This window comes from Scophthalmus maximus, chromosome 17 (genome assembly GCF_022379125.1).
Source record: "Scophthalmus maximus strain ysfricsl-2021 chromosome 17, ASM2237912v1, whole genome shotgun sequence".
Taxonomy (NCBI): Eukaryota; Metazoa; Chordata; class Actinopteri; order Pleuronectiformes; family Scophthalmidae; genus Scophthalmus; species Scophthalmus maximus.
In genome coordinates, this window is record NC_061531.1 from 9,181,462 (window position 1) to 9,206,072 (window position 24,611).

The window sequence follows — 24,611 nt, forward strand, 5'->3', positions numbered from 1 at the left end:
TGCTCTGCTACACTATCTTTAGTCCAGCACAGTTTTTATGTTCTTCAAATGGTGCAGAGGTGTTGTTTTATTATTTGCCTTTTCATTACCAGGAAGACCTGTTGCTTGTTGCATGTGTACTCAATGATTTTTTATTTCTTGTTTTGACATCTTCACAGCCAATAATTCTAGGCAAAAATGGCGCTCCTTGACCTCAAGGTGGCACTGTGACAATCCATTTTATGTGTTCATCTTGAAAACGACTTGGCCTGGAGTGAAAAAAGTTCTTTGTCGTTTTAATTTCTCGGGTCATCAGACTCTTTTCTCCAATAGTATTCTGCTCTAAAAGTGCCTAATTTTTCAAAAATTGGAAGTGAAAGCAGAACAAAATAGTCTGAGGACGTTGATAATCCTCATGAAAACTGCCATACATCATCTGCAGAAAATGAAGTCGTCAGAGGAGTTCCAATGGGTCGAGACTTGAAACAAGAGCTTTTTGAACCTGTGTCTTAAATAAGAATTTAATATAAATTCTCATGAATTAAAATTGACTGAGGTCAATGTAACCAACCTCGGTGTTCACATGTTAGCTTTTCTATGGAGTCTCGGAATATTCGGACTCTAGGTGACGCCACAAATACAAACATTTTAAATACCTCATAACTCTGTTTGAATATTTTGAGAAATTCGGCGTTCACGAGTGTGAAGACTCATTGGATGCATAAAATTTGGTAAATATTGAAAATCTAAATCTCCAGACATTTCACAATTCACACTTCAAGAAAAAATACAATTAATCATCATCATGAGTTGACTTTATTGAATGACATTAAGAGAAAATATTCAAAAACGATATCAACAAGGATTCTGCAAACAGTCCTAGATGTTTAAGTATTTCCTCTTGGCATACACAGTACACTTGTTTAAATTCATGAAATAAATTGAGCTGCACAGTTATGTTCTATATGTTAAGTTTTAGAATATGTTTTCTCTGTATAATGTTTTTTTTTACCTCTTCTCTGTCTTTGCTCAAATGTATCATGTACAGTATGAGAGACAGGGCCTCTGCCAATGAAACACTTTGGAGAATAGACTCCATTATGAACAGGACTGAACAACAATAGTTGGTTTCCGTTTCCCTCTGTTCCACAAAAGTGGCAGATTATCTCTTTTCCTTCTTAAGGCATAACTTTTGAGGACATTTATATAATCCATAACCCCAGAGGGGACATTTCTAATTTTGGTATGAGAAATGTGTACGTACATGGTAATTGCTGTGACCCCGGCCTCATATGAATAAATGCAGTATAGATGCACAGAATGTATATTAAAGACCACTGCATTTTGCAGGGTTGCCTGGTTGAGCAGGGGTCAGGCCTCGACATGCTTTGTGTAGGGCATTCGAGATAATACAACTGTAGATCATTTGATATACAGTTATAACTGTGCGTGTGGTGGTTGTGTGTGTGTGTTTTGGGGGGGCTGGGGTCTATAAGATTGCCCACAAGATTTCACATGTTTACAGCCAGCAAGGGCGCGGCAATATCCCTATTTCATATGCATGCGTCGAGTTCACTCAAGTTAAATAAACACACACACACACACACACACACACACACACACGGCCTACTTTCCCCAATTCTATCACTCATATGCGGAGACAGACAGAGAGCCAAAGAGGTGGGGGGGGGGGCGCTGAGAGAGACGGCTTCTCCTCGCAGGTTGCTACTGTTGCTGTGCCAATGCGCAAACAGTCCACGCCGTGGGATAGGTCTCCCCAAATTGAGGCTGCGCTCGAGACGATCATGCGATTGAGTGACGAGCGCGTCATGCCTGCCTCCCTCCTCCTCTGCTCCGCGCGATCAGTGGCTCTGCGTTCCGCAATCCCCCGGGATACTGTACCGCCCTCGATGGCTCTGCTATCGGCGCTCCGCGCACACTGAATGGCTGCCCCGAGCGAGGAAGAACGGGGAGAGAGAGCGCCGCGTCCCCTCCTGTGAACCAACGCTCCGCGTCAACTTCCCGGCCTAGCGGGGGTGAGTGTCTTGTCCGCCGCTAACCTGGAGTCCTGGCGGGGTCGTGCGAGGATCCACTGGCGGCGGCGGCGGCGGCAGGGGGGAGGGGGCGAAGGGGAGGGGGCGAAGGGGAGGGGGGAGGGGGCGAAGGGGGGGGGTGTCTGTGCCGGTGTTAGTTAGCGCCGTGGATTTAGGCTGATGATGAATGGTCCAGCAGACACGGGACAATAAAAGTTTGGGGTAAGTATGCGACCAAAGAGGAAAAGGGCCCAGGTGGAACTTCAGCCGATTCCAAACAAATTGGAGTGAAATCTGCCGCAAGCAGCGCGGCGGCTGCATTCAAATGGTTAACTTCGTGAGACTCTTCACACAAATATGTGAAAATGCAATGGCATCCGGGTTTTTTTTTTTTTTTGTTTAGTTTTTTTGGCACGGCAGCTCCTGTGAGCGCCGGTTGTAAAGAATTGTGCCTTGTTGTGCCCCCCCCCCCCCTCCGTGCCGCACTGGTTCCGTCTGGCTCGCCCTCAGCGGCTGCGTGTCCTGGGATGACCTGTTGATGTCGGTAGAATGGAGAATGGCATGGGGAGCGATTTCCCCCATCACCAAAATATTTAAATAGGCAACGTCTTCTCGGGCTTGACGACCGGCGCCGCAGCGACCCTCACCCGGCGGTAAGTGTCTCGTCTCGTGTGCTGCGCGCGAACTGTACTCGCCGTGCCGCCGGGCTGAGCGTGCGCGAGGTGGATGGTGCGCCGGGGCGAGCCCGAAAATATTTAACACTGGCGTTAGCTTAGCCGTTAGCCACCTGAGTGGGCCCGCTGCGGACGGGAGAGGGCACGTTTCGTGTCCGTCAGCCACAAGGGGGGGCGGGGGTATGTTCATCCCACTGAAGACATAGACATGCATATTAAATATACGCGAATGTCATTTGACGGCACGTAAACAGTGACACGCCGTCGCCCTCACTGGGGCATCTCCGGGGTTTTGCTACCATCCTGTGTCCCCACCCCCCCGCCGGCCTCGGTGCCAGCGGACAGTGGAGCCCTCCCGGCCGGCGGGTGTAGCCTGGCACACGGCGCATCCCATCCCCTGTTTAAATGACTGTCCGTCACAGAGGCGGACTGTTGCCCGGGGGGGAGGGCAGGTACGTGCGTGGGGAGCCTCGGTAATGTGAAGTTAGAGAAGTTTGGAAGCGCTCCTCGAACGAGCTTCCCCCTGATACGAGACCGTCGGGTCCATCGAGAACCGGGGCCTGTGCGCGTCTTCACGTCGGCCGGAGCAACGCGGCCGCGCAGGCGGCACGGGGCATGTGAGAACCAGGAAATGGCCCGTGGAGGGAATGCATTGTGGGAGCCAGCTGCACCAGTGACTCCACAACAATTGCCCCCATATAAGCAGCATACAAGCCCCATAATGTTATCGATCGTAGAACTGGACGAACTGGAAAGTTGTTGTTGTCGTTGTTTTCTTTTCTTCCCCACAGTGTACGTTCAGAAATGTGTCGATGGCTATATCTCATCATAACACAACACAACAACACAACATAAGCCCTCTGACTGCCGGTGAAACAGCCTCAGGGCTTCCGATCAAAAGTCCTTAAGTATGTTGTGAGTATGTTTGGCCTACTTCTCCTTCTCCAGGCTGGTTTGGTATGTGATCTGAGCCACGGGGCGAGTTTGGGTGAATTTCACCCATTCCCCTCGCTGAACTCCATATATTCAATGGGACGAGGACCCGAGATGATCCCTCTCATCTCTGCAGGCCCCGCTGCCCCTCCTTGTTGTATAAAGACACACAAACACACACACAAACACACACACAAACACACACACACACACACACACACACACACACACACACAGTCACATTCTCTCTATCACTGTCAGGGCAAACTGTGCAAACACACCCAGCTCTCAGCCCCGTGTTTGTGTGTCTTTCTGTGTGCACGCATGTGTGCTCACTGCGGCTCGCCAAACTGTAAACAAGCAGTATTGTCTAATGTCTGTGTGTGACTCAGTGTGCCTTTTGTGGGGTTTGTTTGAGTTTGTGTGTGTGTGTGCGCATCTGTGTTTTAGTATGAGGGAGAGGGGAGCTTGAGTGAGAGACAGAGACAAAGAGAGCATTTCTCTTTACCCCGGAGCTTGGCGAGGTCCCAAATGAAAGGCTCTGGATATGATGGGGCGGCTCACTCCGGCCCCCGTCAAGTCAGTCACACCAAAGTTGGTCGTATGCCTCTCGCAGGGTGGGCTTCAATCATTTCGTTCTCGTAGCGTTGGAGATTGTCTTTGTTTGGTACGTGCCTCTGTGTGTTTGTGCAGTGTGCGTTTATGCAGCACTTTTAAGTGGTAAAGCATCCGTGTCAAAAGTAGCTTTGGCTGCGCTTGCACACTTCTGTGCAGTGCAGGCCTGTATCCTGCATATATGTTATATCTATATACATAATATCTGGTGTAACGTGCATTCAACACACGTCTTTATACGTGCTGTCACAGAATATCAAGCTGTCTCAGTATTAAGCAGAGACAGCACTGCACACAATGTTCGTGTCCACAGCAGAGGGAACATTGGGTCACTTTAATTTAATATTGACCGTCTTAATATAGGAATCTTCTGAGAGGATGCATGGCGGGGGGGGTGTTTGCGTTTGACTGTTTAGAGAAAAGTGAATGGAAACATGCTATGCCGTGTTTGTTTGGGCAGCACTCACTTGCACATAGAATAACAAGAACATGACCCAGTTATATAAGGACACGGGATTTAATAGCTCAAGGAAGAGAGCAAATAAAAAAACCCAAGGCTTTTACTGCCTCTGGCAATAACAACTACTGCAAGGCTGAAGTGACGTATAGGATTAATGCAGTGTAGATTATCCATGGAAGCTTCAACAAAACTTTGTTTTAAAATATCTATGTCCTGCGAGCCTGCCAGAAGCCCCCGGTAGGACTCTGTGGAGGAATATGTGCGGCCTTTGTCAATTGTTTGCCAAGGGACATAATTCTTATTCAGGACTACTTTTCTCCCGAAAAGGGTCATTTCATTATTAATGTTTTGGCCCGGCAGTACTGAAAAATAGACCCGCATTAGGTTTAGTGTATATTTAGAATTACTTTGCGCCAGTGAAAGACTTTCAGCCATTTTATTGTGTCCGTTAATGTAAGAGTCTGACATTCCTCACCCCTCGTTTCTGTTGTTGTTTTAGCTCCTTTCTCTTTGAGCTTTTTGTCTTTTAACAGAGCCTTGTTACGTTACACCTCCTCCTCACATTTCCTGCTGATACACTCACACCGAAGAAACAGCACAGGATGAAACAGGCTTTTTTTTTTTGTCATTGTTGCGAATAGGTCTGCCCAAGTTATATCCCACCTGGCTGGGACCATGACCCTGCTGATGGCCAGTGATCAAGCAGTGTTATCTTTGTATCAAAGGGTGAACAGAGGGTAACAGATGGGTCATCACATGAGATACTCTGCAGAAGTTTGTCCTCTATTGCTATATGGAGGACTTTTCTATATTTAAAACAAATATCCAGTATTCATTTTACAATTCAAGCCCTGTGTTGGAGTAATGAGACTACATTTGCTCACACAAATAAAGAGTAACGCATCGGTGCTTCCAAGTGAAGTCTTCTCATTGAGGTTTTGTTTTGGGTATAACACGTTCTTACTGTTAAAGTGTAATTTCCTCCTTACTCTCTCATGCTCAACCATTTTGCTTTTTCTCTGTCTCCTACCAACTAGACCCTTTGGTGGTGTGCGCAGGCGCACCATGGCCCAGACCCTCCAGATGGCGATCCCAAACTTCGGCAACAACGTTTTAGAGTGTCTGAACGAGCAGCGGCTGCAGGGCCTCTACTGCGATGTGTCCGTGGTGGTCAAGGGCCATGCCTTCAAGGTACTGATGTGACGTCAAGATAGTGTTTTCGCGATGGCAAATACACTTATGTTAAAAGTCAGTGTTCAATTTGGAGACGTTAAAAATTGGGTGTAAACATTTAGTCTTGAGGCTTCGTGGCAGTCGTTTTTAATGGAGGAATGAAGGCCAATAGATTCTTCAGAACAAGTGTAAAGGCAGGGGTAGTTGTAGCTATAATTGGAGTGGACAATGCGTAGTCCAACCTCTAATGCTGTCACACTTTCACAGTGTGCAGGGTTTTTTTTTATCTCTAAACATTTGGTGCTTTTGATGAATCCCTCCTCTTTTGGTTGATTTTTTGACTCACTTGTTGTAGTCTTTCATTTGACAGACTCCTTGATTGCATGAGATTTCACACCTCTGTTGTGGTAAGATAGGTAATGGGGTAAATATTGGTTTGATTTCCCACTCTCATCGACTGTCCCTTATTCTCAACTATTAAACAAACACTGAAATGCTTCAATCATATTTAAAAGGAAAAAAAGGTTTTCTCTGTGAATATTCCTTTCTTTGCTAGTGTAACAGGTTTAAAATGTGTCCTTGTAAGGTTGTCACCACAACCACATTTAATGTATCTTGTGCAGATTTCTTACACGTGTTTTTATGTCCTCTGTAACTGGTAGTTAATCGTATTAAAATCTATCGACAATATTAGGTTTCGTTAAGTATCTGTAATATAATCTCATTTTTAGGTCCCAACATTTTAACGACCGCTGAGTGTTGCTTTGAATATGACTTTCTTTCCAAGAAAGAACTCCAAATCAGTGTGAAGCATATTTCACAGTAAAAACAATCTGTATAGTTGTTTACAAGATTCTCCTGAGATAACTCTGCCCTCATAACACCACCAGCCTAAAATATTGATTTCTGAAATTCTCATTTATGATCATTAAGAGACAGTGAGACATGCCTGATATCTAAAATCTTACATTCATTATACTATATCATCACGACGCTCAGAATTGCTAACAGGACACTTATCTCCTTTTGGTCGTAGGCTCATCGAGCTGTTCTGGCTGCCAGCAGTTCGTATTTCCGGGACCTTTTCTGCAGCAGCAGCAATGGTGGAGGTGGTAGCGGCAATGAGAGCGGCCCCACCGTAGTGGAGCTCCCGCCGGCCGTGCAGCCCCAGAGCTTCCAGCAGATTCTGTCTTTCTGCTACACAGGCCGTCTCAGCATGACGGTGGGGGACCAGTTTCTCCTCATGTATACTGCCGGCTTCCTGCAGATCCAGCAGATCATGGAAAAGGGCACCGAATTCTTTCTCAAGGTAAAGCTAATGCAGTTTTCCGTAGAAACTTGTCAGTAACTGGGACATAGTGTTTGAAAGGAGGGGGGGGGTTCAGAGACTTTCTAGTTTTCAGTGCTTTGAGTGCAACAAATAAACAAACCAAATACCAATTATAGCACATACAGTATCTCAGAGGCAGAGATCTCAAAACAGGTTAAATCAAACTGCCACCGTTTGCCCACAGTTAGCTTTGGTTTAAAATTTTTGGGACAGAGCAGTAACTGGTTCTTATGGCAGAACCAGCACATATGGAATGGTTCATAAATGTGTGATGTATGCCTGATGTACACCTATGCTGTCATTTGTAGGTCTCCTCCCCCAGCTGTGACTCCCAGGGCCTTCATGCTGAGGAGGCCCCCCCCTCTGAGCCTCAGAGCCCTGTAACACAGACCAGTAACAGTGCCGGCCGACCTGCCTCCTGCCTGACGCCACTCCCTCTGGTGTCACGAGTGAAGACGGAACAGCCAGCTAGCCAGCCAGAAGCAGCCACCCCATATTCAGTGGTCTGTACCCCTGTAGCCAAGCGGCTGTGGGAGGGCGGAAGCAGCCGAGATGGAGGCGGGGTCGGCTCAGGGGGAGGGGGTGGTGCCAGGAAGGCAGCCCGTTATTCGCAAGAGGCTGTGCGGGGCAGCGCCATCCAAAGCCCTGGAGCTCTCGGACTGGCCATGGGTATGGGGGCCACTGCGACCAGCCTGGCAGGCATGGTGGCCAGTGGCGGGCTCAGCAGCAGCGCCAGCACCAACGGGAGCTCTGCGGCAGGACTCGGCATGTCAGAGGGCGCCAGCCCCGGCACCCTGAGCACCTACACCAGTGACTCACCCATCAGCTACCACGATGACGAAGAGGAGGAGGAGGGGACAGATGAATGTGCCGAAGAGCAGTATAGGCAAATCTGCAATATGTATACCATGTACAGCATGCTGAACATGGGCGCTGCAGGTAATCAATATGAGATGATGAAATTCAAACTTACTTACTTGAATATGAAATATATTTTTAGCTTTTCTCTAATGCATGTAAAGTGTAGGCTCATAAGCACAACTTATTGTCCCTGTCTAAACGTGATGTGGGTTTTATTCAGTCCTAATTCAGTGTTGTGTTTCTCCAGCAGCTGGGGAGCGTGTGGAGGCTCTACCAGACCACACAGAGACACGCGGTAGGATGCGAGGCCGAGATCTAACGTGTCTCCCCGCGGAACTCATCGCTCAGATAGGCAACCGTTGTCATCCCAAACTGTACGAGGAAGGAGACCCCGCTGAGAAGCTAGAGTTAGTCTCAGGTATGTCTGTATGTGTGTAAGTAACTGCATATTAGCAACACATTTGAGGGACCTTTGAGGGAGGACATGTTTTGCTGGTTCTCACTTTCTGAAAGGTAAACTTTGATTTAGGGTTATGGTTAAAACTACAGAAGGTTAGAGTTAGGGTTAGGCATTCAGCCTGTGTGTGTGTGTGTGTTGTGTGCAGTAAACAATCTGGAAAAAAAATCCCAATTTGAACAATTCATCTTGAGTTAAACGTCCTGTAGCATTAATAAGTTCGCTGGTTGAGATACCATGATCTAGTAGAAAGAAGACAAACTACACGTAGTTTTTGAAGCCTCTCAAGTCCTGGAGCTCTCTCCATGGAGTGAATGAGGATCACACTTGTTTTGTCTCTTTTTCTATCTCTCTCCTTCTTCGCTTGCTTTTGTTCCTCCGTCAACGGGATCCTTTTTGACTTGTTTTTGTCAATTCAGCTGTTCCACCGTCTGCCATTTCCATCACTGGGGATAGATACCTGGAGAACACTATTCTCCCCCTTGTTTTACTTACGAAATGGGTGACACAATTCCTTTGTGCCGTAAAACGAGTCGTAATTTTTCTGTGAAAATTGCGTCCCATTGGCGAAGGAAATAACATCCTGAATGCAAGACATATAGGGGACCAATCTAAATGCGGATGGTGTCGTTCTTTCTATCGCCATTACACTTTGCAATCAGTTTTAACATCATAATGACAAGTTCAAGCCAAGAAGTTGTCTATTTCCACTTTAAAAAAGAAGACTTGATTTTTTTAGATAAAGTAAAAATTGATCATCAGTTTTTCTCTAGACCCTTTAATCATTTTGGAAGATATACTGTGTTATGTAATCTGCATTACAACTGAACAATAAAGTAATCTCAAGCTTCAATATAACCATGTTACTCGATATAAAGGTCTATAAAGGACAAGGACAATATATGTATACAGATTTAGAGGAAGCTGTGCTCAAATGACCGGGCTTGGCATGGGAATGCAGATTATGCAGCAGTACTGCACATGTGATTCATTGTGTATATGCCAAGGACACTTTGAGAGAGTTACCTTATGGGCTTGGTTACATACCTCTCAATAAACTGTGTGCATGTTACAGACAGACAGACAGAGAGAGAGAGAGAGAGAGAGAGAGAGAGTCGTAAGGTTTTACTGAGTGTAACACACAAATTCAAGATAGAAACATGAAAAAAAACAATCGAAAAAATAAAATTTAGAAGCTAAATCAAACCTAAATCCTCATCACTCCCCATAACAATGTTTGAATCAAATTTATTTTCATTTATTTTAAGTATCCTTCATTTAACCAGGAAGGTCCCATTGAGATACAACATCTCTTCTGATCCTGACTTCATCATTGCTGTACATAACCATCAAAACCTGAGGTTGAACTTGACAAAAATGGCATATGTTTTGATTACATTTGTTTGTTGATGGTATTTTTTTGTGCATGTGCATTGTTTGCAGGTACTTCAGTGTATATATCGCGAGCCCAGCTAATGAACTGTCACGTGAGCGCAGGGACCAGACACAAGGTGCTGCTGAGGAGGCTGCTGGCCGCCTTCTTTGACAGGTTTGTTCCTTCCGTCTGTGTGCTGGGTCTATTTCTGCAAGCGTTTCATGTAAAGTTCGGCAAAGCTTTGTTTTAATATAGAAATGTAACTATTTTTGTTATCTTCTGGCATCGAAAGGATAAAAGAACTATTTTTGTTTTTTCCTCTTTTTTCTATGCGTCCATTCTATTTTGATGTATCAGGAACACTCTGGCCAATAGCTGTGGAACAGGCATCCGCTCGTCCACCAACGACCCGAGCCGCAAGCCCCTGGACAACAGAGTGCTGCATGCGGTCAAATGTGAGCGCACGTGTTTGTCTGTGTGTGGCTGTTTGCCTGCATGCATGCAAACAGTTTTTAACATTTGTTCGTTGTGATGTTGGGTACAGATAGAGGGGGAATGTACATTCATTCACACCGTACTAGTTTTGGATCAAGATGCAGATCATAGATTACAGCGGCTGCTGTTGGTAAGAACTCACCGTGACCACAAGATGGCAGCATTCACCCTTAAAGTGAACGTCAACAGCAGGCAGGCCCTAAAGAAAATACTATATATTATATATTATAATAATATTTTTTAGTCATGTGTATATTACTTGGTGAATTTGTATTTAGATGCTTAAGGGAAAGCTTGAAATCTGTAACTAAGTGACGCTTGTTTTGGCTTTGTGCAGAAGAACACTTTTCCCCACAGTAAAGTAGCTGGAGATCTGTCTCTGAGCTGATTCATTTACAATTATGACAACCTTTCTAATACCCCTCATACTAAATTATAGGATCTGTGGGATCTACAGGAGTCTGGCAAATACTGTATATCCTTTTAAGTTAGTCCACAGTTGTATTTGCTCATATTAAAGCAAAATGTTTGACATTTTGGGAAATATTCTTATTGGCTTTCTGGCAGTTGTCTATTGAATATGGAGCTGCAGCCAGTTTAGGTTATTGTTGGATGGAGTCAGCTCAAGTGGAACTTTGACTTCAAATGGCTATAGTTCTTCATGCACCTTGCAAGAAAGGTGAAGTTGTACTGAGAAAACCCCAATGGGAAAGACATTTAAAGAGTACAGAGTGGGGGAGCATCGCACCACACATTAATCTCTTAGTAATGTGTGTTCCTCTAGTGAGCAATAAAAAAGTATAACGTTTCTCTTGAGAAGACTTTTATCAGAAAACAATCAACAAAACAGTAACTGCTTTGCTGCGATCACACCACCAAGGTTGTGCACTTCATGTAGCAGAGATTTAATCAGACTAATAAACATCAAAAACTGACATAAATATGCTAGGTGTTTATAAAAGATAACAAGGCAGTTTATGGTGAGTCGTTACAGCAGGCAATTATGTGAAATAAACAGCTGGAGTGACGGAAATTATACAGAGAAAGGACATGAAGTGTTCAGACTTTAAAAATACTGCATCGCAGGTCCTATAGCTCAGAACATGAGGTGCTAACAGCCCAACCTGTGTTTTTTTCCCCCCTCCCCATGTCAGTTTATTGCCAGAACTTTGCCACGAGCTTCAAAGAGAGCGAGATGAACGCCATCGCAGCCGACATGTGCACCAACGCCCGGCGTGTGGTCCGCAAGAGCTGGATCCCCAAGCTGAAGCTGCTGATGGCCGAGAGCGATGCCTACTCCGCCTTCCTCCCCGACGGCGTCAAGACGGAGGACGACAACCTGGGCGCAGATCACACGTTCGACCCCGCCTCCCTGGAGGCCACCGGCGGTGCCGGCATGGAGTCGGGTGGCTCTTCAGGTGAATCACTACAAGGCGTGGGGGGGGACGGAGGAGCATTATTTTGAACACTGTGTCTGGGGAAGGTTGAAATTGGGTGACGCGCACCAGTACTCCCCAGCTCTGCTTGCCTCCTCACTCTTTGGCCCACACTGATATCTCACATTTGACTGTCTATACTACACTGCTGGGGTTGTTACCCTGATGTAACCAGGATGTGAAAGCTTCAATTTTTTGCTTCATGACTGTACAATGGACTTAGTCGAGGAATGGGAGAGAGTGAGTTATAATCCTAGCTGCCCTCTGCCTCCCCTTGTCTTTTTAAGGTGTGTAAGCGCATTCACTGTTGCATATTAAATACATTCCCTGACGTGCGGGTGATGGGGGGAAGTTACCGGCGTAGCCGGGGGAGGAGACGGGGGATGGCTGATGGACAGATTAGAAGTAGAGGTAGCGAGTATATTGAATGTAAGTGTCAGTGGCTTTTTTTCTCTATGCAAGCCTGGCACCTTGTATTCCAGCCTCGGGGAAGGAACTCAATTTGAAATAGAGATGTTATTAAAATAGATTAACACTACCTGTTCTTCCTCCTCGACCATCTTCCACTCATCGCCCCGCGAGTGTTCTTCACCCCCACCTCACCTCTCCTCTCTTGAGACCAGAAAATCTCACCTGAGTGTTTCACCGTGTGATATCTTTTAGATATGAATCTCATTTTTCTGTTTTGTTTTTTCCCCACCTCTAATTCTTACCATATAAATTCTAATGTTTAGCATGTTTGTCTATAAAACTGAAAAGTGATCCAGAGAGAAGGGAAAAGCTTTTTACTCAGATGACTGTAAAGAAAAACTGAAGGGCAACAGGTGATCAGAGGCGGACATATTTTTAGAGGACGAACTATATTTATATGAGTGCCCATGCCTAGAACGGTGTGAGCGAAGAGAGCGAGAGGGATTGTTTTAAACTCTCGATCTTCATGTTTTATTGAAAGAGATCTTGTCAAACAAGGAGAAGTGCTATTTTTGCAGGAAAGAAAGAGCATAATGAAGCCGTCTTACCACAGGTCCCGTAGTCATTTATTTTTATCTTTATTTTACAGTGCGGAGCGATGGAATGAGCAGTTGAACTGCTGAATTTGTATCATTTCATCTTCTCTTCACTGGCTAAAAAAGGAATAAGACTGATTCAGCTGGCTCGACTGTTGTCTATGATAACGGCCATTGTTAGGTTATGAACCTGCAGCGTTTACTCGTAGAAATATAACGGTTATACTGATCTGACAACTCGGCTAGTTACTTCTTTGTACTACAGTTATTGAAACGGAAAAAAACTGCTGACATTTTGTGGAAATGCAAAAGTCATGGGAAATAATTGTGGAATATTGGAATGTGCCTTTTTAATGAATTGAAAACTATAAGCAGAAGGCTGGGGGGTATGGCAATACCAGAGAGCAGATATTGCGTGAAGAAAAAAGGTGTTCTGGTACTATCCATGTGTGTGTGTGTGTGTGTGTGTGTGAGACATACTGTAGTTCTCTGTATTGCGCGGCTGCGAATTCTGGTATGTGGTTTATTTACGTTTATCCAATGTACCGCCTCTTTAATATGGAAATTCTAAATGGCTGACCGTTTTATTTTGGAGTTTGAAATGATTTTGCACCTTCCATGAGAGGAAGTGGAGGTTTCTGCACCTTAATGACAAGAACAGTGGTTCATGCACCTTTTTGGAGAAATGTTGTGTAGCAATTCAATCCCTTTAGGTGGAATTTGTCCTTTTTTTTCCATGTCTAACTGTGTTTCTTTGTTTTTAAAAAGTCCTACTGTAAATAATCAAGAAGACTGTCGAGTTGACTACCAAGTGTTCCTCCTTTCTGTTGCTTGACGTGTCTGAATATGACGCGGCAAAAGCTGACCTTTTTTTTATGTGAAAGCTAGTGTTGAATGCGTGTTGACGTGCAGAATGGGGATCAGTACGGGGGATTGATTATTCCTGTTGCCGGTGGATATAATACTGAATTAGGAATGTGCTCATGAAATGCTCAAACGGACGACTGATTACTTTCTCCTTCTGGGGAAAAAAAAGGTTCTATTTTTCTGAAGACCAGTACAGTGTAAAAACTGGGAAGGTATATATGCTTCTTATTCAAGGCAGTTGAGTCAATCTCATTGAAAAAAAAATAACTATATGCATGTTCGATATAGCTCAACCTATTTTCATATTGTTTAAAGTTATAAGAGTGAGTTTACTTAGGTGCTTTGATTAGGAGATATATGGACAGAACAAAACATGCAGTACCTTGTAAGTATGATGACAACAAAACCTCACATTTGCATTTGACTGTAAATGCCAAATGAGCACCCCACCCCGACTTACCTCCGGAGTATCTTTGAAGACTGTTGCGCTTCCTGTCCCTCATGCAGCTGGTGTCATGTTTCACTTCCACTTCCGTGTGTACTCATGTGTTTGAGAGAGAGGCAAAGCGCTGGTTTTCACATAGTCAAATCTGAATTGTAATATGTGTGTTTAATTTGCTTCGTGGCTTTCAGGTGGTGTTTTTTTTTCTCCGTATCAGGACTCAAAGTCTACAGTTGGACACACGTTTAAATTACGAATTATTAGGTTGTGTTAAAGTGACCATAATCCATGAAAGAGTTTGCTGGGAGATCACATGATGTTATACTGAAAACCTTAAACATGGAGATTTTCATAAAACTGAAAACCCCCCAAAAAAACCTTTGTTCAAGGTTTTCTAAAATCGATTCACTGTAATGGCAGAAAAGCGGGCTTCTGAATTTAATTTCAGACTCCTAATCGAGCAATAAAATATAATAAAGTCTCATTTAGCACAGTGTCCATTAAATCTGATAATGTTCGTGCTAAAAGACAGAAGATCAGGTATGAAAAATAGCCACGTTATTGTTGAAATGTCTTTATTGTCATAATTACAAGATGTTCATTCCCTCTGGAGGGAAACCAGTGTTTAATCACTATTGACACCTTTAGAAAAGACAATGAGTCTCCTATAGAACAGACAAATTAGGATGAAATTTATAAGATAACATAAAGAAGCCTTTAAAGCGATGTCAAGCAACACTGGCTTAAATTAGCTTGTGACTGAAACCATCAACTCTGTTATGGCTAAAGCGGAAACATCACCAGCGAACTAGTTAATCATAAGGAAGCCATATTCGTCCGCTCCCACAAAACAGAGGCCGAGCCCAAATACAGAAATCCGAGTCAGAGAATCCTGCTTCACAAACTCTTCGCAACACTGGAGATCAGTGATAGATCAGAAATAACCATGGTTACGGTACACGTCCAGTTTTATCTATAGTCGCTCTCATGGGCCAACTCTACTTCTTATGACTCAATTAAAAAAAAAAATCTTCCACTCACCACCTACTTGCACAGTGCTTCATCTGCAGGAGGTGTGCGAGTGTAGATATGTTTTACTTTGTGTGTGTTTGAAAACGGAAGGCTACTTTGTAAGCAAAACGTAAGTTCTGTACCTTTTCAGCGAATGTGTTTACACTTCACAAGACATGTAGACCTACACACTTGAATGGATAAGGTGTGGCACGGCATGGGGAACCTTTTGTCACTAAACAGTACATATATAAATATGATTATATACATGTATAGATAAATACTGTATATTATATATAGACGCGCACACATAGAGGTCAGATTGTTTGTCGTGCACTCACAGCATGAGGTATATATTTACCTAGAAACGGCGCTTCTTCACAACCTGTGCAGTAACTGGCCTGCCCATTTCTCTGCCCCTGCGCCTTGCCCTCTGTAACCCCGTAGCTCCAGTCGACCTCCTGTACTGCTCATCCTATTCTTTCTGTGTTCCAAGTGCCAATAACTTTGTGAAAGCCCTGTAACTGTGACCCAACATTATCAAAGGTAATTGCACATTAACGACTGTAAGATAAAAACAAATCATAGATGAAAATGTCAAAATGGATTAAATAATGAATATCTTAATAAAAGATTTGTAACAATTTCTCTCCGACTCATTCATTCACTGGCATGTTAACTGTTCAGCTGTGTGTATACTGAAAATATGACTACACAAGAAACAAATCTCAGTCATGTCAACTCCTTAAACTGTGCCTTCAAGGACATACTCTATGTAAAATAATAGAAAAACATTTACTTGTTATTCTTAATCTTTTAACCAAGTATATAAACCAGAATTCGACTTAAAGAGATAAAAAACTTGTAAAAAACCTTGAATTCCCCATTTTTACTCAGGTTCATTTTCATGCTTTATTTACAGCAATATCTAGGGGACATTTATTTAAATAAACGAGAGGAATGCACACTGAAATGGTTCGATGTCATTTGCTGTAAGTCATTTTATCAAACCTATAGCGATAAAAAGGCGTGAACATGAAACGCTGAATTTTTGAATCTTACACACATCAGTGCTCACACCTGGAGGTCGCCACGTATGAACAATTCTCGTCACCGTTTTTACGAACATATCGTCCCACACAGTTGTTTCGGTCTCTTCTTGCGTATGGTTTTTGCTTTCGTATTTATCTGTGTGAGTGCATGATGCGGATATATACTGTAAAAAAAATGCTTTGCATACTTGAAAGAAAGTTCACCTCATGAGGCTGGGAGTCACCGACATGTCTCATATTGGATTCTACATTAAGAAGCACCTGCTCAGCGTCAAATAAGAGCAAAATGAGTAGAGAACACAAAGAACACAAAGAACCAGCTCCCACCGTCAGGGCCTCGGGGCAGTTCGGGAGCGCAAAATATATCTTTATATGCTATATTTACTTATTTCATATTTATTTAATCAGGCAAACTCATTGAGATTAAAAATCTCTTTTTCAAGAGAGGCCTGGGAACAATTTAAAATTTGCAGCAACAAAAGACAATCCAAATTACTGACAGCAAGAGTAGACAACAGACAAACAATACAAGAATGTAAAACTAAAGGCAGTTGCAAGATTCAGTGAATGTTCTAATAATAATTGTTTGAATTCTCCAAGTGAAGTGACACTGATCAATTGGAAGTGGGTTTGTAATTCATTCCATTTAAAAATTCCATTGAGTTAAAACGCTAGTGTGTTAAACTATGATGTTACCTTTCCTGAAAGTGGAATATAGTTATACAATTATTAAGTATTGAATAAAAATTGAATTATCATTGTAAACTTACAACAATTTTTTAAGGAGCAGGCTTTGTGGCCCAATTCATCCATGGTGGTTCGACTGAACAAAATGATCAGTTCTCTCTGATGTTTTGTCCGTATGAGATTATAAGTGACGTGTAATTTTATAGTGTCAATGTGACTAAATGAATGAATTCAGAATGATGCAGTTTACACAGTGAGAAAAAACAATGTCACTCTCTTCCTTTTATTTGCATGAAGTGACCTCGACGACCCTTTGCTTTGCCAATCGGTGCAGATTCAAGCAGTAATCTTTTTTGTTTTCTCTGTTTCCCTTCCTATTGCACCACCTGGTGTTGAAAGGCTGCCATGACAGCTGACAGCAGGAAGTCAAGTGCCTATTTTCACTGAAAGAGAAGAAATAAAATTGGACATTTTGCTCCAAGCGGTGCCAAATGTCTCCACCTGAAGAGAGGAAAGGTCTGCAACCGTCTCTAAAGTACCAATCACTGAGCCCTACTGTACTTTCAATGAAAAACTACTCAATCTACTGTTGTATCTGCTTTTCTGCCACATGAATGAACTCAGTAAGGAAAGAACGAGCTTTGAGAATGACTTTTTTTTAATATGTTCAATCCCTTTTTGTTGCGTCTTCATGTGCTGGAAACTCTCCTCAAATACCCTTCAAGAATTTTTTTTACAAAAAGTCATTGCAGCATTTTGATCATATGCAGTGTAAACTCTTTCCAGCTGCAAAGACAGCAAATCCTCCCTCATATCAAACTCTGCAGTGAACCCACGCACACAAGTGGCTTGTTGGGTGGTGTTTGCTATGTGTATTGTTTCATCAAGAGAAAAGCAGGACATTTTTAAAAAGTTGTCCGCCCCCCCCAATAATATCTTGTTCCAGTAGTCTGCTCTGCTAAAGGATCTTCAAGACAACCTCACAGTTGTACTTTATTGTCCCCATATTCTCTTTGTGAATGGGGTTCATTAGCATTAGATTGTTCACCACAAAACTTGCCAGCACAACATTGTCTCTGTCAGAATAGGGTCGGATCAAACTTTCCCGCAGGCCCTAAACAGGCTCCCCTGCTTTTAAAAAAAGACCTCCCCATTATATCTTGGAAAGGAAAACACTATACAGTCCAGTGCAGTGGTTTTATAATTCTCCAGATGTGAAGGAGAATAAGACTCTTAGCAATTCAAAAAACTCACATTTCAGTGCGAGATTTTGCACGCGGGCACGAGCAAACACAAATCACTGCTGACGCTGGGACTCATATTCTGGTGGACAGAGGGGCCATATATTGCCAGACGTGCAAAATGCAAGATAGACACTGGATTCAATCTGGATGAACGGAATTATTAAATGATGCAGGCCCAGTGGACAATGTGCCAATGCATCAGCTTTCTCTCGTGAAAGTGGGCAAGAGTATTTAATGAATGCTTCAGTCAGGGGGGGTTTATGCCTCTTCAACGTGCTCATGTTGTGGAGCTCCAGTCTCAACAACTCTGCTTCAGTTCCATGAAAGTACCACAGGGGGGCACAATTTCACCGTGCTGAGATTTCAAGGGCTCAGGTGAACCCAAATAAAAAAATCCCCTTCAACCCAGGTGATGACTTGAGCCTTACGAACTGTGTAACCACGAGTTTCAATATATCATTAGATTAGTTGGCCTATGGGGAGGCTGTTGTTGTAATACAGGTTATAGGTGAAAGGAAGGTCCCCGCCCTATTGATTTTGACGCATTCCTTCCTCAAAGACAAGTTTGGACAGTTGATTCACAGTTCTAAAAAAGAATGCAGACGTCAGCCTGTTTCTCCCCTGTAGCCGGTGTTTTGTTCGAATGCAGCCACGCCAGAAACAAATCCACACATTCCTCTGGAGGTAGGCGCAGTGTCTGAAAAAAAGACAAATGGTCTCTCTAACCCACCAAGAACTCACATCTGCAGGGGCAGCCCACCTTCAAACTGACCCCCCCAGGACACTATAGTTTCATGTTGTCACACTCTCTGTCCAGCTCCAGCTGCTGATGAAAATCCCTTTGCTGTTTTGTAACCGCCACACAAACTAGGAGGAATGGATTCCATTGCCCATATATGGGCTCGGGGAAGTGGCAGGCCCCTGACGCAATCCTCGCTGCTGTTACTTTAAATGGCTTCAGGAAACAAGGGCTCCCACGCACGTCATGGGTTTTCCTCTGCCTGTTTGCCACAGGAGCAGGATATGCTTTATATGGTCATCTCTCTGTTAACCACCCCAACCCCCCCTCACTCTGTTCTTTTTTTTTTTCCTGCCAAAGGAAGTAAGACACTGGGGGATGGGTGAGACTGGACAGGGAGAGCTGAGAGATGAGAGCCTTCACTGGCTGCTTGTCATTCCTAGTGTGAGAAAGACTAAACATGGACAGAAATATCTTCACACTGTTCCTGCATCGACTCCGTTAATCGAAAGAAGCAAATTGGAGTCAAGGCTCTTTACATGATTTTCACCCGATTGATGTTTTTTTAACAACACAGCTTTTTTTTCACATTTTTGACTGATTTAACCTCACCTGCTATTGTTTAAAGCTGCGCGGGGGGGGGGGGGGGGGGGGGGGGTTCAAAGTAAAAGTGTGTTCAACAGACTGAACCCATGTTTAGTTTGATCAATAATGAGACACAGACTGTCAGCTAATTGATGAAAATCAAAGGGCAAAATGCTAAATTTCCCCCCTGACAGCTGCCAACAGGTGCTCCACTGAAAAGGTCAGACTTAATAAGGCCTTGACCCATTTACATGTGCGATGTCATTAAGTGTTTTACAATTTAGCTCTGGTGATGTTCTTCAAACTTAAAGACAAAAAGTGAAATTATGATGCAAAAATTCGACACATTTGTGATCAAAACCAGAGTCAGGATCAGCTCCGCCTGTTGCATACGACTTGTATATGATCAGGCAGGTGGGGATTTGTGCAGTAAAAAATATTTATAACCACAGACAGCAGCTCTGAGTCCAAGGGATTTTAAAGAAAGAGAAGAGTAAATTGATCAAATAAAGCTAAAATATATTTAAGAAAAAATGTATCATGCACCCAGCAGTAGTTATCAAACAGTAACAGGCTGCCATGCTTGATTTGTACTGCTCCACTATGGTTGAGCAGCTGACAGAGTGTGTGTGTGTGTGTGTGTGTGTGTGTGTTGTGGTGTCAAATCCACCACTTGTTTATTCATCACAGTTATTAATCCTCCTTGTGTTTTCATCTTCACTTGGGTTCAGATTAAAAATAGCCACTAGTGGTCCGACCAGTTGAAACGTCAGAGCCCGGTGGGCGGGGCCCTGTCGTATGACGCCGGTCGGGTGACGTCAGCGAGGTGATAAGTACGTGTCCCCGCCGCCCGGTCTGTATCGTGTCTGCGCGTGAAGTCAGAGGGGAGGGAGAGAGAGGCCGGATCCGCACAAAACACCAACCTCCTTCGATTGTTTCTTTTTCCGGGAAGTGCCTCAGTTTGATAAACGAGCCGGGACATGGAGGTCAGCGCCGAGGCCAAGAGGATCATGGTCGTGGCTCTGGGGAAACTGTACAGCTCCCGCAGCCAGCGAGGGGGTCTCCGCCTCCACCGGAGTCTCCTGCTCACCCTGGTGATGAAGTCCGCCCGGGACATGTACCACGCGGCCCAGACCCCGGCAGACGGCGTGGCGCCGGGACCACGTGAGCACCAACAACCACAACAACAACAACAACAACAACAACAAACAACAACAACAACAACAACAACAACAACCGCGGTGACCACGGAGCCCAACGGCCCACACGTGGGGCTCCAGGGCCCCGCTTCGCTCGCCGGCGGCGGCGCGCAGCCTCGCTCTGCGCCGCGGGAGGAGGTCGCGCGTCCCCGCGCGGAGGACAAGGAGAACCGGTGCCCGAGCGGCCCCGCGCAACTGTCGAGGAAGAGACGCGGCAAGGCGGCCGCCGAGCCGGATTTCCTGCCGCGCAAGAAAGCGAAACTGGAGCAGACGAACCGCTCCCAGCACCCGGTGCCCGTGAGCCCCGTGCTGATGGACTACGTGAACTGCGGCGGCGGCAGCGAGCTGGGCGCGCGCCCGACCCCCATCCCGCTGCCGAGGGCGGTCGCGGCGTGTTGAGAGAGAAACGCTGCCTCTCACATTCAAAAGGGGGCGAATGAACTTTCCGACGCGGCCTTGAAAGGCCTGATGGCAACCCGCCGGCAGCGGGCCTGTCCCGGGGAGTCGCGGGGGGGGGGCGAACACCGCGGGACAGTTGGGTCCCGGGGGAAGTTCCCCACAGACGCGACTCTGGACAGGCCGGGGCACGTTCCAGGAACCACGGGAGCAGGGCCAGCCGATGCCAAGTCGTCCCGAGTGACTCGTTGGCCCATAAAGCTCACAGCAGGGGGGCTGGTCCAGGGCCTACAGGAATATGTGGCTCATCATAGACTGCCTCCATGAACATTAAAGAGACTGAACAGACTCTGTAAACTCTGCTGGCCTGGTTGTGAACTTGTGTCTGAGGCCTACATGCTGACTGATCATGTGAGGTGTGATGTGCTGATGAGTTCAAGTGTGAAACAGTCAATGATCAACTACCTCAGTATTTATTAAACTTTCGTTTTTTTGTACTCAAAGTGAATCCTGAGTGATGTGTTGTTTGTGACAGGATGATGTTTCATGCCTATGAGTCAGATATAAGCATATATTCATATATTTGGGAATGAGAGCTGGCTGAGTAATTATACAAAACAGAAATGCTGGGGATTTGCTGCAGGAAATTACTGTGTGTGTGAGACAGGAAGCTGCTTCTGGTGTGAAGAAGCTGGCTTCCTTCCCCCACCACTGATTTGCAGAACAAAAGCAGGGACAATCCAGTTGATTGTCCAAAACACCCTGAGGACAATTGGGCCCCCCACTCCTCCTCCTCCGGCTGTTAAAAAAAGCTGTGGTGGGAAATGTCCCAGCAGTCATGGGACAGAGGTTTAAGAAATCAAATACGTCTGGAGCTGAGTAGATAAATGTGGTGAGTGGTTCTGCAGAACCGGTTACAGGATTTCCCCACAAAAATCCACTCACATTTAAACCAATTACCTCATAGTAGAAATATGCATTTAGAAAAACAACACAAAAAACAATGCATTGCATACCAGACGTGTGATGGGGGTGCGACAGGGATTGGTGGCATGGTAGTATTTGTGTTGGGGGAAGGGGGCCGACTGACCCTGCAGAAAAAAAAAAACAGAGGAAGGAATGTGGGGGGGAAGTGCCCCTGTGTGAGAGGCCCCGACTGTGAGGCTCATTCTTCCGGCTGAAACCGGAGAGCAGCCTGCACAGTGGCCGGAACAGTCTGGACATGCCTATGGAAACACACGTCTCATGCACACACGCAGGCTAATTCTGAATTTACACATACAGGTCCTCTGCAGACCCAAGCTTAAAAAATACATAATCCTCTAGTGGATTTTTTGGTAATTTATTATCAAACCGAATGGAACAGAAACCGAGCAAAAAAACCAAAACAACAACAAACAAACAAAAAGGATTGTGATGCACATGAGATGGAATTCATGCGAGTGAGGTGGTGTGAATCACCAAAGTTACTATGTATAACTAGTCATCGTCATTCGCCTTCAAAGTTACCGTTCAGTTCGGTCTCACCACTCGCATCAAACGCCGTTTCCAAGAAGCTATGACTAACCCCACATACAAAATGTAAACATAAACTTCTGAAACTCACCTCCGTGCCAAAGTATGAACCCAACAACGCACCAACAACACTAATGCATCCTCACAGGCAGAGGAGAGCAACAGTGCAGACAAGAAAAGAGGCCAGACAGTGTGCATTCTCTCTGGATTTTATTCTTTAGGAAGAGTTTTGTTTGGAATTACAAAATGCACTGGTAGAAATAGCGGTGAGACAGGTTGAGAGTGCGACAGATAAGAGAGTGAGAGAGACAGAGTTAGAGAGAGAGAGAGGGAGTGAGTGAGAGGTCAAAGGTTCCACAGCCAGTTGAGTACATCATCACGCGTGGCTTGCTCCTGCGACCCCTGACCCCCCACAAATAAGTAGAAGGGAGAATACACCGTTTTCTGAACTGCACTTTCTTTTTTCTTTGTAGATATATATTTTTTTTCATTAAAAACAGTTCTTTTTTTTTTCTCGTGGTGTCCTGAACATGGTCGTGTTGTGCCTCAAACCCATGTAACAGAAGAAGAAAAAAACGAGACTCCCACTCCTAAGCGAAGTCTCTTTAAGTGTTATTAATCTTTAGACTTTTTTTTTGTGTACTTTTAAAACCTTTTTTTGTTCTCAAAAATAGAAGGGGAAAAAAGGAAACGTTGCATTTTTAAAAACATCTATCTACTTATATATCTTTTTTTTTATTCCTCTGAATTCATTAATCTGCTTTTTCTTGTATGTCCTGAAGATGACTGTTAACCCACGGTGTGGCATGCACATAGCACATGCATTTCTGGAACTAGATATTTTTTAATTTTTTTTTATTCGAACTTTTGTACATAAAAACGTCTTGTTTTTTTTGGTGGTTTTTTTTCAGTAGCGGCTTTACATTGCTTTTTGAAGACTTTGTGTGGTTAATCAGCGTGTTAGTGGATTTCACTGCAGCATAGACACAAAGATGGACGATGGTGAATGTTTGGGGCTTTTACATGTTTCATTCAGGGGTTACTGGCATTACCCCCCCCCCCCCCCCCCACACACACACACACAGTGGAGGATTTCTGGAGATAAGGAAAAGAAAGCAAAGCGAGCACAAGAACACCCAGATGTGTCAGATACACACTCTCTCATGTACACACGCACGTACGCATGCACACACACAGACACACAGACACACACACACACACACACACACACACACACACAGACACACAGACACACACATACATACACACACACACACACACACACACACACACACACACACACTCAGGAGCTACATACCCAGTGTGCTTTCTGATGTTTAAGTGTAGTGATGTGAAAAAATACTTGTCTGTGACATTCCACTGAGGTTGGAAAGACACTAATAGGCAGTTTTTTTTCTTTTCTTTTTTTCCCCGGTGCATTCTCTGGTCAACGTGTGATAGGCCTCCAGGTAAAACATTGGTCAAATAAATTCATAAATAAACAAAGACAAAGTTGGGGCTGACAGTGTTGAGTGTGTTAGTGACAACAAGTGTTAGTTTGAGGCACACAGAGAAATAAAGTTATATAGGAGTGGTAACAGAGATTTCATTTTTTTCCCTACCAAGGCCCGAGGAAATCTTTTTTTCCAACCCATCTGAACTGCACAACTCAGTCACCTGTTTTTACACACGGTGAAGGAGCTGAGCTGTATTCTTGGTGTGTAACAGCTCTGAATCAGAGGTGGCTTGAAGGGAGAGGTACAAAAACCCAGAGGGACACCGTTTGTCCTACAGTGCCACCCGAAGGTCACGGGTATATTTCAGCAGCAGCAGGAGGATACATTACATTTTATTTGAATTCAAAGTGCTGTGTTTGAAAACATTTAAAAGGGGAGTCCAAAAATTGAATTCATCCACTGTCTAAATTCTATATATCCTTTAGGCTGGAGTCTGCTTTGCGAAGTCCTTGGTTTATGTTTGCCCTCCGGCAAAGTCATTCTCCAACAAATGCAATGTGTGGATTGGAAAAATGATTCTCTGAGCTCA

At 44.4% G+C, this 24,611-nt stretch overlaps 2 protein-coding genes across 6 annotated transcripts; both read left to right on the forward strand.

Moving 5' to 3' along the window:
- The first annotated feature begins 1,633 nt into the window (after nucleotides 1-1,633).
- LOC118288718 (nucleus accumbens-associated protein 1) lies at nucleotides 1,634-15,796 on the forward strand. 5 transcript variants are annotated; one of them, XM_035615135.2, is made up of 8 exons: nucleotides 1,634-2,015; nucleotides 5,732-5,885; nucleotides 6,904-7,176; nucleotides 7,506-8,136; nucleotides 8,306-8,476; nucleotides 9,959-10,064; nucleotides 10,248-10,345; nucleotides 11,540-15,796. In XM_035615135.2, the coding sequence occupies exons 2-8, from the start codon at nucleotides 5,760-5,762 to the stop codon at nucleotides 11,848-11,850; spliced, it is 1,716 nt and encodes a 571-aa protein (XP_035471028.1). In that variant the 5' UTR covers nucleotides 1,634-2,015; nucleotides 5,732-5,759; the 3' UTR covers nucleotides 11,851-15,796. The 5 variants fall into 5 exon arrangements, with proteins under 5 accessions (XP_035471028.1, XP_035471024.1, XP_035471025.1 ...); XM_035615131.2 differs by lacking the exon at nucleotides 1,634-2,015 and adding an exon at nucleotides 2,152-2,234; XM_035615132.2 differs by lacking the exon at nucleotides 1,634-2,015 and adding an exon at nucleotides 2,152-2,234 and having other exon boundaries at nucleotides 8,309-8,476.
- Nucleotides 15,797-20,294: 4,498 nt separating this feature from the next.
- ier2a (immediate early response 2a) lies at nucleotides 20,295-21,558 on the forward strand. The gene has a single exon (XM_035615331.2). It carries the CDS (start codon nucleotides 20,436-20,438, stop codon nucleotides 21,051-21,053), a length of 618 nt encoding a protein of 205 aa, XP_035471224.2. The 5' UTR covers nucleotides 20,295-20,435; the 3' UTR covers nucleotides 21,054-21,558.
- The last annotated feature ends 3,053 nt before the right edge of the window (nucleotides 21,559-24,611 follow it).